At 42.5% G+C, this 14,886-nt stretch overlaps 1 protein-coding gene across 1 annotated transcript in view; it reads right to left on the bottom strand.

Moving 5' to 3' along the window:
- Nucleotides 1-2,308: 2,308 nt before the first annotated feature.
- The window catches only part of LOC124596461 (UDP-glucosyltransferase 2-like), a 140,483-nt gene continuing 127,905 nt past the window's right edge, over nucleotides 2,309-14,886 (bottom strand). Inside the window, exon 6 of the mRNA XM_047135600.1 lies at nucleotides 2,309-2,597. Within this exon, the coding sequence (XP_046991556.1) occupies nucleotides 2,309-2,597 (289 nt within the window). The remainder of the gene's footprint in view (nucleotides 2,598-14,886) is intronic.

Genomic DNA, 14,886 nt, shown 5'->3' with positions numbered 1-14,886 from the left:
CTGGAGCACAGGGGGGATGTGAAACGAGTTGGAGTCCTACTTCCATTAGTTTTGCGACCACAACTGCTGAGGTGTGTGCTGGTGCATTGTCGTTATGGAAAAGGACTTTTTTGCGGTCCAATCGCCGGCGTTTTTCTTGCAGCTCAGTTTCCAAACGGTCCAATAACGATGAATAATATACACCTGTAATAGTTTTAGCCTTTTCCAGATAGTCGATGAGGATTAACCCTTGCGAATCCCAAAAGACAGTCGCCATAATCTTTCTGTCCGAAGGAATGGTCTTCGCCTTTTTTGGTGCAGATTCTCCCTTGGTAACCCACTGTTTAGATTGTTGTTTGGTCTCAGGAGTACAGTAATGTATCCATGTTTCATCCACAGTGACGAAACGAAGGTTAAAGTCCTGCGGATTCTTCCTGAACAGCTACTAACCATTCTTGCAACACTTGACACGATTCCGTTTTCGGTCAAGCGGAACCCATCTTACGGTTAGCTTTCTCATGTTCAAATGTTTGTGCAAAAGATTATTACCCGTGCATTCGGGATGCTCACAGCACTAGCACCTCAACTCTTCTGTCATACATCACCATATCATAGATTTTATCAATGATTTCTGGAGCCGTAACCTCCACAGGACGTCCAGAGCGTTCAGCATCACTTGTGCCCATATGACCACTCCGAAAATTTTGAAACCACTTATAAACTGTTCTAATCGAAGGTGCAGAGCCACTGTAATGTTAATCAAGCTCCTCTTTGTCTCCTGAGGCGTTTTGCCTTTCATAAAGTAATGTTTAATCACCACACGAAATTCTTTTTCGTCCGTTTTTGACTACCTTGATTCACACGAATGCTAAACACAAAGAAATAGACCAATATGGCTGAAACTTGGTGTGCGTTCTTTGGCTCTGAGCACTATGGGACTTAACATCTATGGTCAGCAGTCCCCTAGAACTTAGAACTACTTAAACCTAACTAACCTAAGGACAGCACACAACACCCAGCCATCACGAGGCAGAGAAAATCCCTGACCCCGCCGGGAATCGAACCCGGGAACCCGGGCGTGGGAAGCGAGAACGCTACCACACGACCACGGGATGCGGGCGGTGTGCGTTCTTTCCAAAGATGCTACTAACTAAACATGGCCTCGATACGCGCCGGTGGTGCCATCTCTCGGACTTTGAACGGACCTTTCAAACGCCCCTCGTATATGACGGTAGCCCTATACACAGGCAGATATATGTAATGTGTGACTCCTGGTCACTAAATTTCTGAAGATGTCCCGTGTCTGTCAAGTGAAACGCATCAGTTGCCAGCAGCCATAAAATGCTTAACAGTTTAAGAGAAGCCTAAAGGATTTATTGTTGGCCAACTCCTTCTACTCCACTGATGAATTTCTCAGTAGAATCAAGCTATTTTTGTATATATAAAAGTACAATCTAACTTCCGCGCCATTTCAGTGCAGTAATGTGTTCATTGTAAATAAGTATTGCAGTAAATGTTGATGGTGTTGGGACAGCAATAAGCCACAAATTTACTTTCAGTTCCTTTATTCAAAGGGTACCGTTACCGGTTTCGAATCGTTGCGATTCATCTTCAGACGGTTTACACGCTTTCCTTATAACATGTGGTGTGTTTTTTTACAGATTAATTGTCCTAAAATATAACACCATCAACATTTGTCTTCAAATAAGAGCCATGGTCTCCAACTATGTCATCATATGACAAAATTGCAGCAAATATTGTAGTAGTTATATTATATGTTTATTACATTATAAATAAATAAAACATTTTTTTTAATTTTTAAATGCAGTGCATTAATGCGATCTTAGTAAATGAGTGTTCCAAAATGATTCTTTCATACAGTGTTCATTAAAAAAAATGAGGATTATTCCACTTGGAAGCTGTGGAAGGTACATTAGCTTATCTGTTTTAGTTGTAAATATTTGCCATTATTATTGCTTTTATGACACGTTCTACATCCTGGAGGGCCTCCTCACTGTGGATCAATTGGAATGAAAGTAAATCTAATCTAATCTAAAGCAAAGAAAATTTGTATGCGAATTGTAATGCTTCAAAATTTTCATTAAAATATTAGTTATGTTTTATACTCAGCATATCAATCCATCCACTATTTAGAATGCTGTGTTGCACAAATTGCTAATTTTTTGTTCTGATGAATGCAGAGAATTTTTTTTGATTGTATTGACATAACTGCAGTGGGGAGAAGTCAGATTATATGGCGTGCGAGTGATCGACCCCACTGAACTCAAGAAGGTATCTTGGGCCTCGAGGCCTCGAAGCGCCGGTGTCATCACTGCTTTTTCTTCGACTCAGCGTAGGCTGCACGTGTGGCGCGCGGGCGGCGACACCTGCGGACCACACAGAGGCAGAGGAAGACTGGCGCCAGTGCGCAGACGACGACGAAGGCCGCGACGTCGAGCAGCAGCAGCTGCCACCAGCTGAGGTCGAGCGCCGCGCTGCGCATGTGCGGTGCGCCGCCGTGCCTCAGCACGTACTCCGTCCAGTAGACAGCGCGCTCCAGTGGCGGCTGTGGCTGGTCGCGGAACAACCGTGACAGTTCCGCTGCCCGCTGCCGGTACCTGCAACGTCACGCCAGCCGCACAGCACCACTAGAGACACACTGACTTGGCGCCACAACGGTAACTCAAACACACACACACAAAAAAGAAAAAAAAAGGACGCACCACGAAGGAATTATCTAAATGGGACAGAATTGGTAGGTGTCATTTACAACTACAGACAAACAAGTGATTACAGTTTCAGAAAAAATCGGATGATTTATTCCAGGGCAGGTGCTTGGGAAAGTGCTTCACAAATTGAGCACGCCGATAACACGTTAGTCCACCTCTGGATAATATGCAAGCAGTTATTCGGCTTGTCATTGATTGACTCAGTTGTTGGATGTCCTTCCAAGGCATATCCTGCCAAATTCTATCTAACTGAGGCGTTGGAACTTCAAACTTTCGAGCTGATTAGGGGGCTCTACCAATAACACTCCAAATGTTCTCATTTGGGGAGAGATCCGATGACCTTGCCGGTCAGAGTAGGGTTTGACACGAACGAAGACAAGCAGCAGAAAGTCGCTGTGTACGTGCTGGCATTATCCCTTTCAGACGATGTGGTTCCGTTTGAACCTACCTACGACTGTCTTACTTCGTGGCAAATGCCAAATGCACATTAACTACATCTCTAGCTACCTTCCACGCCACCATAGGTGCTGCCCTCTAGAAGCTGCAGCTTGAACTACTTCATATGCTTCAAATCTTAGCAGTTAGACAACCTAACATAGGAGCCATTTTTGACTGCGGTCCACGACTGTCTGTGTTTTCAAATTGTGACTGAATTTGTCTCTATAAGGTATGTTCAATTATACTCTGCGTATTGCGATAGAAATTAAATTTATGTACTTATTTTCACGATTGTAGTAGTGGTTCCTTTTGAAAGCACTGCGACTCTAAGAGCAACATGACTAGCTGTGGCCAGTTGTTGTATTTACTCCCCTCCCCCACACGGATCCTGTATGACCACATTCCGTTCCCGCACCTCCTCCTTTTCCTCGAACGGATACAGATCCTCTACACCTCCCACAAACTTGATCCCCCTCACCCGCTTATATCTCCCATCCTCTCCCACCCCCGTCCGCTGCTGCACCTGTATTCCCACATCCCACCTGCTCTCCATCTCTCCACTCTCCATACCCTCGCATAAGGTGCCTTCCGCCAACTCCGCCTCCCTGATGATGCCCACATCTCCTCCATCTATCCCTCCTACCAATTTTGATCCTCCTTTTCCACCCCGTGTTTTTTCCCAAGGGCACACTCTCTCCCTTCTCTCGCTCCTCCCTACCCCCCTCCCTCCTCTCCCCCAGGCTTCCCCTACCCCCCTGACCTTCTTTCCTCCCCCTCCCCTCTCGTCTGTCACTGGCATCTACACCCGCCCTTCTCCCTCCTCCCCCACCTTTTCCACCAGGGTAGGTCCCTGGACTCGTACATGACCAGTGAACATTCACGCGCCAGAGATCATTGCCATTGGTTTTTTGTGTGCCATCGTGTTAGTGCCTTAGTGTTTCACCGTCCGTGCTCCTCGTTCACGTGTGTCATTTCTGTCATCTATGTTTGTGTATCAGTGCTGAACGTTTTTTTATTTCGCTACGCCTGTGAAGGGCTCCATGTGTTTTACTTTGTGTGTCTACTATTTGCTATCCACCAATTTGTTTTTGCTTTTCTATCTCTTCATCTGTACTACTTGTAATGTCTGTGGCCGAAGAGTGGCGTAGTTTTGCCGCTGCCGGCCTACCTTGTATAAGGTATAAAATGACAATAAAGGAAAAAAAAAGTTATTGTATTTCCAGTTTCACACGTTGTACTCTCGCGGAATAAATGAAGCCGAAATTCTGGCGTGCCTTTTGAAAGGGTTTACTTTTGATGCCGACTCAGAGATCGAAAACAGCAGTGAAAGTGGAGATGATTAACACAAAATGAACAGTTGCTCAATGACCAAATAAATATTGGAAACCAGACTCTAATAAAATAATTTATGAAATTACATGAAATAGAAAAGAGCCCTTTCCATCCTTCACCCTCTCCCACTCTCCCACCCAATCCCCCTCCCTTCCAGTTTCATTTCATTTCTTGCTCCTCACCTTCTCCTCCAACTCACACTTCATCACACTACTAAACACTTATGTCCACTCATCATGGCTTCTCCCTCACCCACCGAAAAGAAATCACCGCTAAACTTCACCACTCTTACACAGTACATAAATACACAGCAACATAATTAAACAGAATTACACTCATACAATAAACTAAAAAAAATGAGTAAAGGTCAAAGGCAAACTAATAGCAATGTTATGTTGGCAACACTACAAAACGCAAACCACAATACATACTTAGAAGAATAAAAACAAGCAGAAAACAGTCGTGTGCGGAAAAGTGTGCTGTGTAAAACATAAAAAATGCTTAATTCTACAGAGCATCTAAAAATTAGACTACAACTATCACTGTATAAGGAGGAAAAGCATCAATGATGTGCTAGCAGACGGCATTTCACGATGTCGGCGAGAAATCAAGCGGAAATCACCTTAAGTAAAAATCAACATATAGCTAAATAACTGTTTTTCAATCTTAAGGCAAATCAAAATGTAAATAACTCAATTACAGATCACTGGTGATGCTTTACCTCAAGCAAGCGAGACGCGTCTCGTGGAAACAAAAAACATGCACTTCTTTGTGGCTGCAACGACAGAACGAAAATACCCTCAACAATTGTAAAGCAACTACGGACAACATGGCCACATAAACGAAGAATTGGAGATGATGTGTTAGCTAAAGACAGTGATCTCGATTTGGCGATAGTACGCAGTAACAAATAGTTTTCCAAGCTAATCAGAAATTCCTGGACGTCAAAGCGTATCATGAGAAAAAATTAATTAATTAATTAATTAAAAAAATGTAAAACTGGTGTACCATATAAAAAATATACAACAGAAGCAAAGCATCTACCAATAGATAGCACCTCAAGGAACTGTGTATCCTGAAGCACAAAGAAAGAACGTCACAGAATCAGAGGGATGTGTGTTCTCTGTCAAGTAGCCCTACGCCTACCCGAAGAAAGAAACTGCATTTTATTTTACCACCAAAAAGTTACGGTATTTCATACACAGCGGCTGCATTTGAAACCTCCCCATATGTGTTCAGTTAATGTATGTGACACGTGTTTTTCACATTGTTCTGTCTCGACGTACGTCTAATAATCTAATTAAAAAAGAAAATTCAAAAAATCTAATATTTAGTATTTCTGGTCTGAAAGGGTTGTCTTGGTGAAATGTAAGCCGAGGAGGGTTGCCATGAAGGCCAACAAAACGGAGTGTAGAATATCGTCGACGTACTGCTGTGCTGTAAGGACACCAAGAAAATGGAGAGAGATTGTCTTGGACATGATACAGGATTTGTGGTGGACATGATGAAAATAAAGGCGTTTCTCGTTGCGGCGGGATCTTCTCGCGAAATTTCAGGCACCAACTTTCTCCTCTGAATCCGAAAATATTTTATTGTTGCCGACCTACATAGAGAGAAACGATCATCATAATAAAATAAAGGAAATCAGAGCTCGCACGGAAAGATATAGGTCTTCGTTTTTCCCGTGAACTGTTCGTGAGTAGAATAATCGAGAATTATTCTGAAGCTGTTTCGAGGAAGCTTCTGCCAGGCATTTAAGTGTGATTTGCAGAGTATCCATGAAGACGTAGATGTATGCTGACATTGCCACAAGTATAATGTGATTCGTCATTCCAAATCATTCGTTTTCAGTCATCCATTGTCCATGGGAACAGTAGCATGTTGGTACAGAATACCGCTGACGCCCACAATGCACAGCGACATGCGCAGTGAACAAAGAGTTGTAAGCTGGCTGCGGTGGGAGTAAGAGCGGTTGTAAGATCGTTGTGACGTAGCAAGGCGGTCCTCGCTTAGTATTACGAAACAAATTGTAATGTTAAGTCGATTTCAAGTGAATTTGTATAAATAAATCGTGTTTAATCTTTGTGGTGTTACTGATTTGGGCAGACAGAGATCCTGAGTCACCATAATTAAGATTATTGCTCAACAAAGCTAAGCATTACGGTTGGCTGAAATAGCATCAAATTATCCTAGATATAACACTGTTCATATTGTACATGAAGAATTATCAATGCAGTTGGGCATTAGAAAGTGTGGCGACGCATGTTTCGCACTACGATTTCATCACTGTCTTCGGCTACATCGGAGAAGACAGCATAGCAACATTGTGTGTGCATCAGTTATTTGCGACAGTAGTAGTTCGTATCGAACTGGATTCAACATTGTTTAGGACTGATTAGGAAAGAAACTGTGAACATTATTAACGAATTTAAATTATGCATAGGCATCAATTACAATGAACAGTGATTACTGTGAACATTATTACAATGGCTGACACAGAACAAAACGATGGTGACATTATTAATGAGGAAGGACAATTCGACGATTCAGTTAATGTAGAAAAGAGTTGTGAACTCGATCATTCCGCGAGCTGTGTAAGAGAAGATTTGTGATTCAAACACAAAAACGCATAGTTCAGCACCAGCAGAGTTACAAAATGAGAATTAGTTTTCGTTTACTGTTGCAGATATTGCAAAAGAGTGAAAAACTCGACCAGCAAATGGAAAAACTTAATCGGGAAACTGAAAAAACTAATAAATAAATCGAATAAATGACTCAAGAGATGAGGGACAATTGTGTGATGAAACTGATAATGTGTGAGTAGAGCTTACTAATACACCTAGTCAGAAAAAAAGATGAATTCCGAAGACAAGGTAACAAGAAGCGTAATGGACTCAAAACTGAAATTCAAGACACGTAAATGCAGATTTACTAACGATACAAACGAAGTACCGTGACAAATGCAGAAAATGTTAAGACACCGGGCGTTATTAGTGGCAATGTATTTATCTCATGCAGTGGAAATGGAAATGTCGTGTGGCTAGGGCCTCCCGTCGGGTAGACCGTTCGCCTGGTGCAGGTCTTTCGATTTGACGCCACTTCGGCGACCTGCGTGTCGATGGGGATGAAATGATGATGATTAGGACAACACAACACCCAGTCCCTGAGCGGAGAAAATTTCCGACCCAGCCGGGAATCGAACCCGGGTCTCTAGGATTGACAGTCTGTCACGCTGACCACTCAAGTGATTGTGCTGAAATGGAAATATTGCATGAGGCAGGTGGTGTTCAAGTGATTTCCGAGTCGTCAAAAGTGGACAAACTTCCAAAGGAGTACACTGAAAATTCGTGAAAACTGTGATGTTTGGCATATTGTGTGTGAGTTGTGTAAAGATACGGTAGTGTGGGACAGACTGTCAGTATTTTGTTATCAATTGCGACTGAGCTGGTGGAAGAGGTTCGTGTACGAATAATGCAAAAAGTTTAAACACATACTACATACGTTTGATGTCTGTCCTGTCGAACACGTCCGCAACTGGGCATTGAAACAATTCAATAGCGAAAGTTGAAAAATTGTGCCAGGCCGAGATTCGAACCCAGATTTCCACTTTATGCGAATGCTCACCTTAACTGCTTCAGCTACCCAAGCATGCTTTTCATCCGACACGAATTCTCACCTTACAGAACACCTATTGTCTCGCAGCATTTTCTGTATACTTTATACGTTCCGTCAAACACCACTGTTTTTTGATACAGCAGCTGTAAATATCACCATCTTGAGGAAGGTATCAACTTCAGCTGCAAATGGGCATCGAAATATTTCAATGGCGGAAGTTGAAAATTTGTGCCGGACTGGGACTCGAATCCAGATTTTCCTCTTTACGCGAAAGGTTGTCTCAACTGCTCTGGCAGTCCGAAAACTCTTTCCGTGCGACCCAAATTCTCAACTCATCACACATTTGAAAGTACCATCCTTGTCCATTTACCTCATTTGCTCGCAGGAATCCCTGTACTACGTTACGACCCCATTGTGTATCCGCACTGAGGATATCATAGTATTCAAGTTTACAGATAAATCATATATGTGTGACGCCTGTTCTGTCTGCGATGTATTTTCTTACCGGTTCGAATACAACACATTGACAATCTAGCCGTTGTGCAATTGTTGTGAACTGCACTTTCCAAGACAACACAATCGACTCTTCAGCAACCCACATTCATCAAACATCAAAGTGACACTTTCAGTGCAGTGCTTCAACAGCAGACAATATTGTCAAACAATGGGGTACTACAAACGATTTATTTTGTGACTTCCTTGCCACTTCCGCTTCGCACGAAAATCTGGCACATACTGAGCCACAACTGTCCGACTGGTCCGATTTGAAATTGTTCTTTCAGACTGACGTTTCTTCCGGGCCGCGTGCAAAATTGTTCGATCCAGTGCTAGTGCGGCCGGATGAACAGTCTTCAGAAAGTCGTATCGGGCTCCCAACTATGCTTCGAACAGATATGGAACATTCGTCTGTCGTACCCCTAAGGATGTCGTGCTGGTAGCTGCCACGACTGCCCATTGATGTCGCCTGCACAAGCTTTAGCACACATCCTAGACAGCCACTTTTTGGCCTGGACCAACCCACTGTCTGGTTCGCTATAGTCAAAAGCATCCTCACCACATATGACGTCACTCGTGACGATGCTAAACTTGTTACGCTGTTCAATCTCTCAGGAGAGCACGCTTTGTGGTAAGTGACATTATCCTTGCACGTCTTGCAGATAACAAGTACACTACAGCAAAATCGTCTCTTCTGCAATCCCTCTCACGGATGCCGGTAGAACAACTATAGCAAGTGATTTATAACGAACATCTGGGAAACGGGCACCCTTGCAGACAGAACTCAATACGTTCCTCTTAAAGGAAATCGACAGATGTAAAAGTAACTTCCGGAATACCCCAAGGAGTGTGATAAAAACTGTTACTGTTTACAATGTACATAAATGATTGGTAGGAGGGATAAGCAGTTCTTGAAGAATGTTTGCAGATAATGTGATTCTCTATAAGAAAGTAGGAATGCAAAGATACAGATTTGCAGAATCACCAGCGGAGGATTGATGAATGGTGCAAGCTTTGGCAATTGACCCGCAATGTAAATAAATGTAATATATTCCGCGTACATAGGAAACGAAATCCATTACTGCACAGTTACACTGTTGATGGCAAATTTCTGGAAACAGCATATACCGTAAATATATATATATATATATATATATATATATATATATATATATATATAACAGTAATTGTCCAAGGCAACCCTAAGTGGAATGTCCACGTAAAACAAATGGTAGGAAAACCAGTTGCCAGATTGAGATTCACAGGAAGAATCGTAAGGAACTTCTGGCAGGTTAAAACTGTGTGCCGGACCGAGACAACTCGGGACTTTTGCCTTTCGCGGGCAAGTGCTCTACCAACTGAGGTACCCAAGCACGACTCACGCCCCGTCCCCACAGTTTTAATTCCGCCAGTACCTCGTCTCCTACCTTCCAAACTTCACAGAAGCTCTCCTGCGAACCTTCCAGGAGTGCTAGTTCTGCAAGGTTCGCAGGAGAGCTTCTGTGAAGTTTGGAAGGTAGGAGACGAGGTACTGACGGAATTAAAGCTGTGGGGGCGGGGCCTGAATCGTGCCTGGGTAGCTCAGTGGGTAGAGCACTTGCCCGCGAAAGGCAAAGGTCCCGAGTTCGAGTCTCGGTCCGGCACACAGTTTTAATCTGCCAGGAAGTTCCATATCAGCGCATACTCCGCTGTATAGTGATAATTTCATTCTATAATCGTAAGGAAGTGTAACGCTCCATGCTCCATGCTCTGTAGCAGTGCAGGAACACTGCACATTTGGAGTTCCATGTATGGGTTCATGAAGTATTTATTGTTGATCGTAAGTGATAGTTAAGGTCATCAGATTTAAACCAGAAAAATTTGTCGTTTTGAAGGTTTCAGAGAACGGAAAGGAATTGCTAACGCCGGTGTTAGAAAACGTCTACAGTTAAATGCTATTGCAAAAATTTAGAAGAAGGGAACTATGTTAATGAACATGTGCACTTCAGAAACAACCTTCTGACATGTTAGACCTATATGACGAACAAAGCTCAAATTTATATCGTTGACAGTCGGTTTGAATCTTTTCAGGACCTATTTTACAGTGAAGCACCTTGGAATTTGCAAAGCAGAAATCCATGATATTCAGATTTCGCATAAGAAATTTTTACTAGCAGTTTGCAACTCCATTAATTAAAATGGAAAATAAAAGGTTGTAGTCAGCGGCTTCTACCGTGATTCGAACTGCTATGTCTTATAGTACAAGCACTGCAACGCACAAGGGAACCTCTGAGCTAACGACACACTGGCGGCCAGAGGCGGACTATAGTCACTGCGATGTTGCCTGAGCCTCAAAACGCAACCTTAAACACACAAACAGAGGAGGTGGAGATTACTGTTTTAACGTCCCGTCGACAACGATGTCATTAGAGACGGAGCACAAGCTCGGATTAGGGAAGGATGGGGAAGGAAATCGGCCGTGCCCTTCCTAAGGAACCATCCCGGCATTTGCCTGAAGCGATTTAGGGAAATCATTGAAAACCTAAACAGGATGGCCGGGCGCGGGATTGCACCGTCGTCCTCCCGAATGCACACACAAACAGGTGTTACTTATGTGAAGAACGCCGTTCTTGGAGTCCAGAAATTAAATATACTTTCTAATTGTGTCATCTTGCAGTGGATTATATCGTACGAGTCTTCGATGTGGAAAACGAATGTCAAGTGAATTTAGCGAGGTAACGCCGACCTACACCCGGAAGTAAATGCACTATCAGAGTGTTGACAAATACTTGCTACGACGCTGCCATTTCTCGGCTCTCTGACGAGGCAGCTCTTCAGCGAAATGCTTGCCGTGATTCTCCGATACGGTTCTTCAGAGTGGAGACGCGCGCGCACGTTTGGTTTTTATGCGGCGTTCTCCCCTGATGGTTTCTGACGTCGCCTTGTGGGCTATGTATACATATGAGACATTCAATTATCATTAAGCCAGAATGATACAAGTTTCAGCTTCCGGCGTGGAAGAAGGCTGTTGACGCCGACATTATATCATTTCAACGTAGGGAAAGCAAAACGGATCATTCAATGTTTCTCATTCAACATAAAGCATGTGAGATAAATTTCCGTAACGTTCATAATCATCTAAAAATACAAACGAAGTAAAAATACACCGGAAGCTTATTCGAATTGAATATAATGTAAGATACCAAACGCTTTGCACCTCGATGTCGAATTTGTCCACTTGCAATCTTTTGCAGCATACACATAGAATGTCATGATTACTACGAGAATGAAGAAATATGTTGGTAAGGATGGAAGCAAGAAGAGACGCAGTCAACAAATATTCTATTCCTCATGGCATTCATTTCATTTGACACGTAAGAAGAGGTAAAGCGGGAATTTACTTTCGTTAACACGAAAGATATGCCGCACATATTGATAACGAGGAAGTCTGCGTCTTCATACGTTTCCTCCTTGAAATCTGTATGCTCTATTATATACTAAGTAGCCCGATCATTGTTTCAGTAATGTTACCCTCTTGTTTGACCCCGTAACGATGAACAGATTCCAAATGCATGTCTCTGCGTGAAAGTAGCTGTTCGAACCCTTCCTGGGTTGTTTTTTGTGTTTTATTGCTTGGAATTCCTGAAGCAGACCACTGTGCCTTCCACCCTCGTGGGTTAGGTCTCAAAACTAAACCTCTTTGTATCCAATGGCATAATTTATTCATACAGCATCAGCATAAGACTCTTGCGAGTGAGAGAATGACAATAACAATCATAACTAGAACAAGCAAATAATGAATGATGTTTATTCCAACGCAGAACGAGAATGGCTTTAAATATAAAAATCTATATCTGTATCCATATCTATTGATCTTTGAGTTGGCACAATGCAAATATATTCTTAGCATTTAGTTACTGAATTAGTTCTGGATGTTTGCAGAGAAAAGGAAAAGTCGGTACTTCTCGCTAGTGTAATATAATGTGAACCAGAAACTACCCTTTCCTTAGAACACGACTCAAGCAGGTCCTCAAGTAGGTACCAAGGCACTGCTGCATTCTGTTCCCTGACATTGCTCTGATGACGGTTAATGCAGATAGTTCCGATTATGAAATACAAAACGTATTGCAGGTTAGTTCCTAGGATAGTAACATTAAATTTGCGTTGTAGACGGCACATGAACGTGACGACTATCCATATTACTCATCAATATAGAAAGACAATATTTTGGGAATTTAGCAGGATTACTCAAAATGAATTCTGAAATTGGGTGACTGACCGCACATGTGCTAAACGTCGTCAAGAGTATACGATGTCCTAATCGCATTAGGAATATGAAGATCGTCTTCGACAGCTCGCAACTTTCACATTGCTATCTCCACCCTACTCCAGACAGCCCTCGGTGGAGTTGCACTACGTTGCCGATGTTATGGAAGGCCTTCAAACCGACAACAGACAACATATTGAAAAATACAAGCGAATTATCTTGCAGCGTAAGCTTATTGTAACTAATCTAAAAATTATTGGAGAGGAACATTGTCCTATTCAAAAAAAGTAAAATGTTACACACTGTTGACGTCAAACGGACATTATCTATGTCCTGTCTTGTGTCCTACTCATCTATAATATCAAGTGTACTATGAAAATGATTATATATAATGGATTATAAGGTAATGCATTGATACCAGATGGTGGGGGCCGGCAGGTGTGGCCGTGCGGTTCTAGGCGCTTCAGTCTGGAACCGCGTGACCGCTACGGTCGCAGGTTCGAATCCTGCCTCGGGCATGGATGTGTGTGATGTCCTTAGGTTAGTTAGGTTTAAGTAGTTCTAAGTTCTAGGGGACTGATGACCTTAGAAGTTAAGTCCCATAGTGCTCAGAGCCATTTGAACCATTTGAACTATTTAACACAAAATGACATTAAAAATTTAAGTTATTCACGAGCAGCTAGTTGAGAATATGTATGAACATTAAATGACACGACGAACCGTCTTGTTCTGCATATGGATTCAAACCCAGCTCATGCAGACTAAGCAAAGATTTCGTGACTGACGGAAACTAACAGTCATTCCTGATTAGGCATACAGAGAGTGATATACCTCGATTTTAGACAGTATCAGTTAGCAAATATCAACTTTAAATTGCATAACGCAAACAAACATTTTTAACAGACGCGAATTCCTACCCAGCATCTATTGTCCCTGTTAACGAACTACGAGAGATGCTAAATATTGCTTCTTCACAAGTAACTTACTTGAAATGCCGTGAGGTAAAGCTGTGTGTTGGACACGGATTCGAACCCGGAACCTAATCGGATTGCTATCGAAGCACAGTCAAATGTGACATATCGGAATTTCGCGGCAGTAGCTAGATGTTTTAACTGAAATGACGAGACGAAACATTAATTTTTTCCTTCCCAGGACTCCAACCCGGCACCTATCGCTGTTATACTCTAGAGAAAACGAACGTTAAATATGGGTTTGTTGCACCAGCAGTGACATGTGAGCATGTTTGAACTGAAATAATATGACGAAGAGTTCAGCGCTCACTGGGAATAGAGCCCCACACATATCGTTGTTGACTACACACAAAGAGACGTCAGCTACCGAATTTTTCTCCACCAGCTGCTCAGAATAGCATCTTGAACTTACAGTCATCTCGCAAATAGTTCTGTGTCTCACTGGGAGTTAAAAACGTCAGATATCGTTAGTGCTGACAGCGAATGAAAATACATTAAAAATCAAAATTATTATCCACCAGCAGATAGGTGTTCTCATGATAGAGCTTGATAATACATAATTAAATCTTTAGTGCCGGGCCAGGATTCGATCCCATTCACGCGTAATATGTGAAGGTGTTGAGGAATCTGCAGTTTTGAACAAACAACAAATTGTAGCCGAGCTGTACTGCCAGGAAGGGATCAAATTCCGCGTTAAGGGCGGTCTGAGTTGCATTCCCAGTTCAGAACCAATTTTATCGACATACAGAAGCTCAAATAAAAGATGGAATAAGTGTCCTGTGACCATACATAGCGTTTGTGTCGTCACTTGAAATACATAACTAGTATAAGAAAGGTTACTGGTGATAGAGTTTCTACATGTCGCCACTCCAGACTTTACTGTGGTTCAACCTACCGTCTACTTGGTAAAGAAGGAATATCATCTTTAATGTGAATTTTCAGACCACGCAGCCATTATATCTCCTTCACTTGGTGTAGCCAGGAGAGAATGGAATCTGTCTCTCCCTATCTAAAATCATTGACAGAAGTGGGAATCGGACCCAGACCATAGGTATAACAACCTACCATCCGTCCAACAGAC

Source organism: Schistocerca americana, chromosome 1 (assembly GCF_021461395.2).
Source record: "Schistocerca americana isolate TAMUIC-IGC-003095 chromosome 1, iqSchAmer2.1, whole genome shotgun sequence".
Lineage (NCBI taxonomy): Eukaryota > Metazoa > Arthropoda > Insecta > Orthoptera > Acrididae > Schistocerca > Schistocerca americana.
The sequence above is the reverse complement of the archived record's forward strand: the minus strand, read 5'-3'. Positions and strand labels throughout refer to the sequence as shown.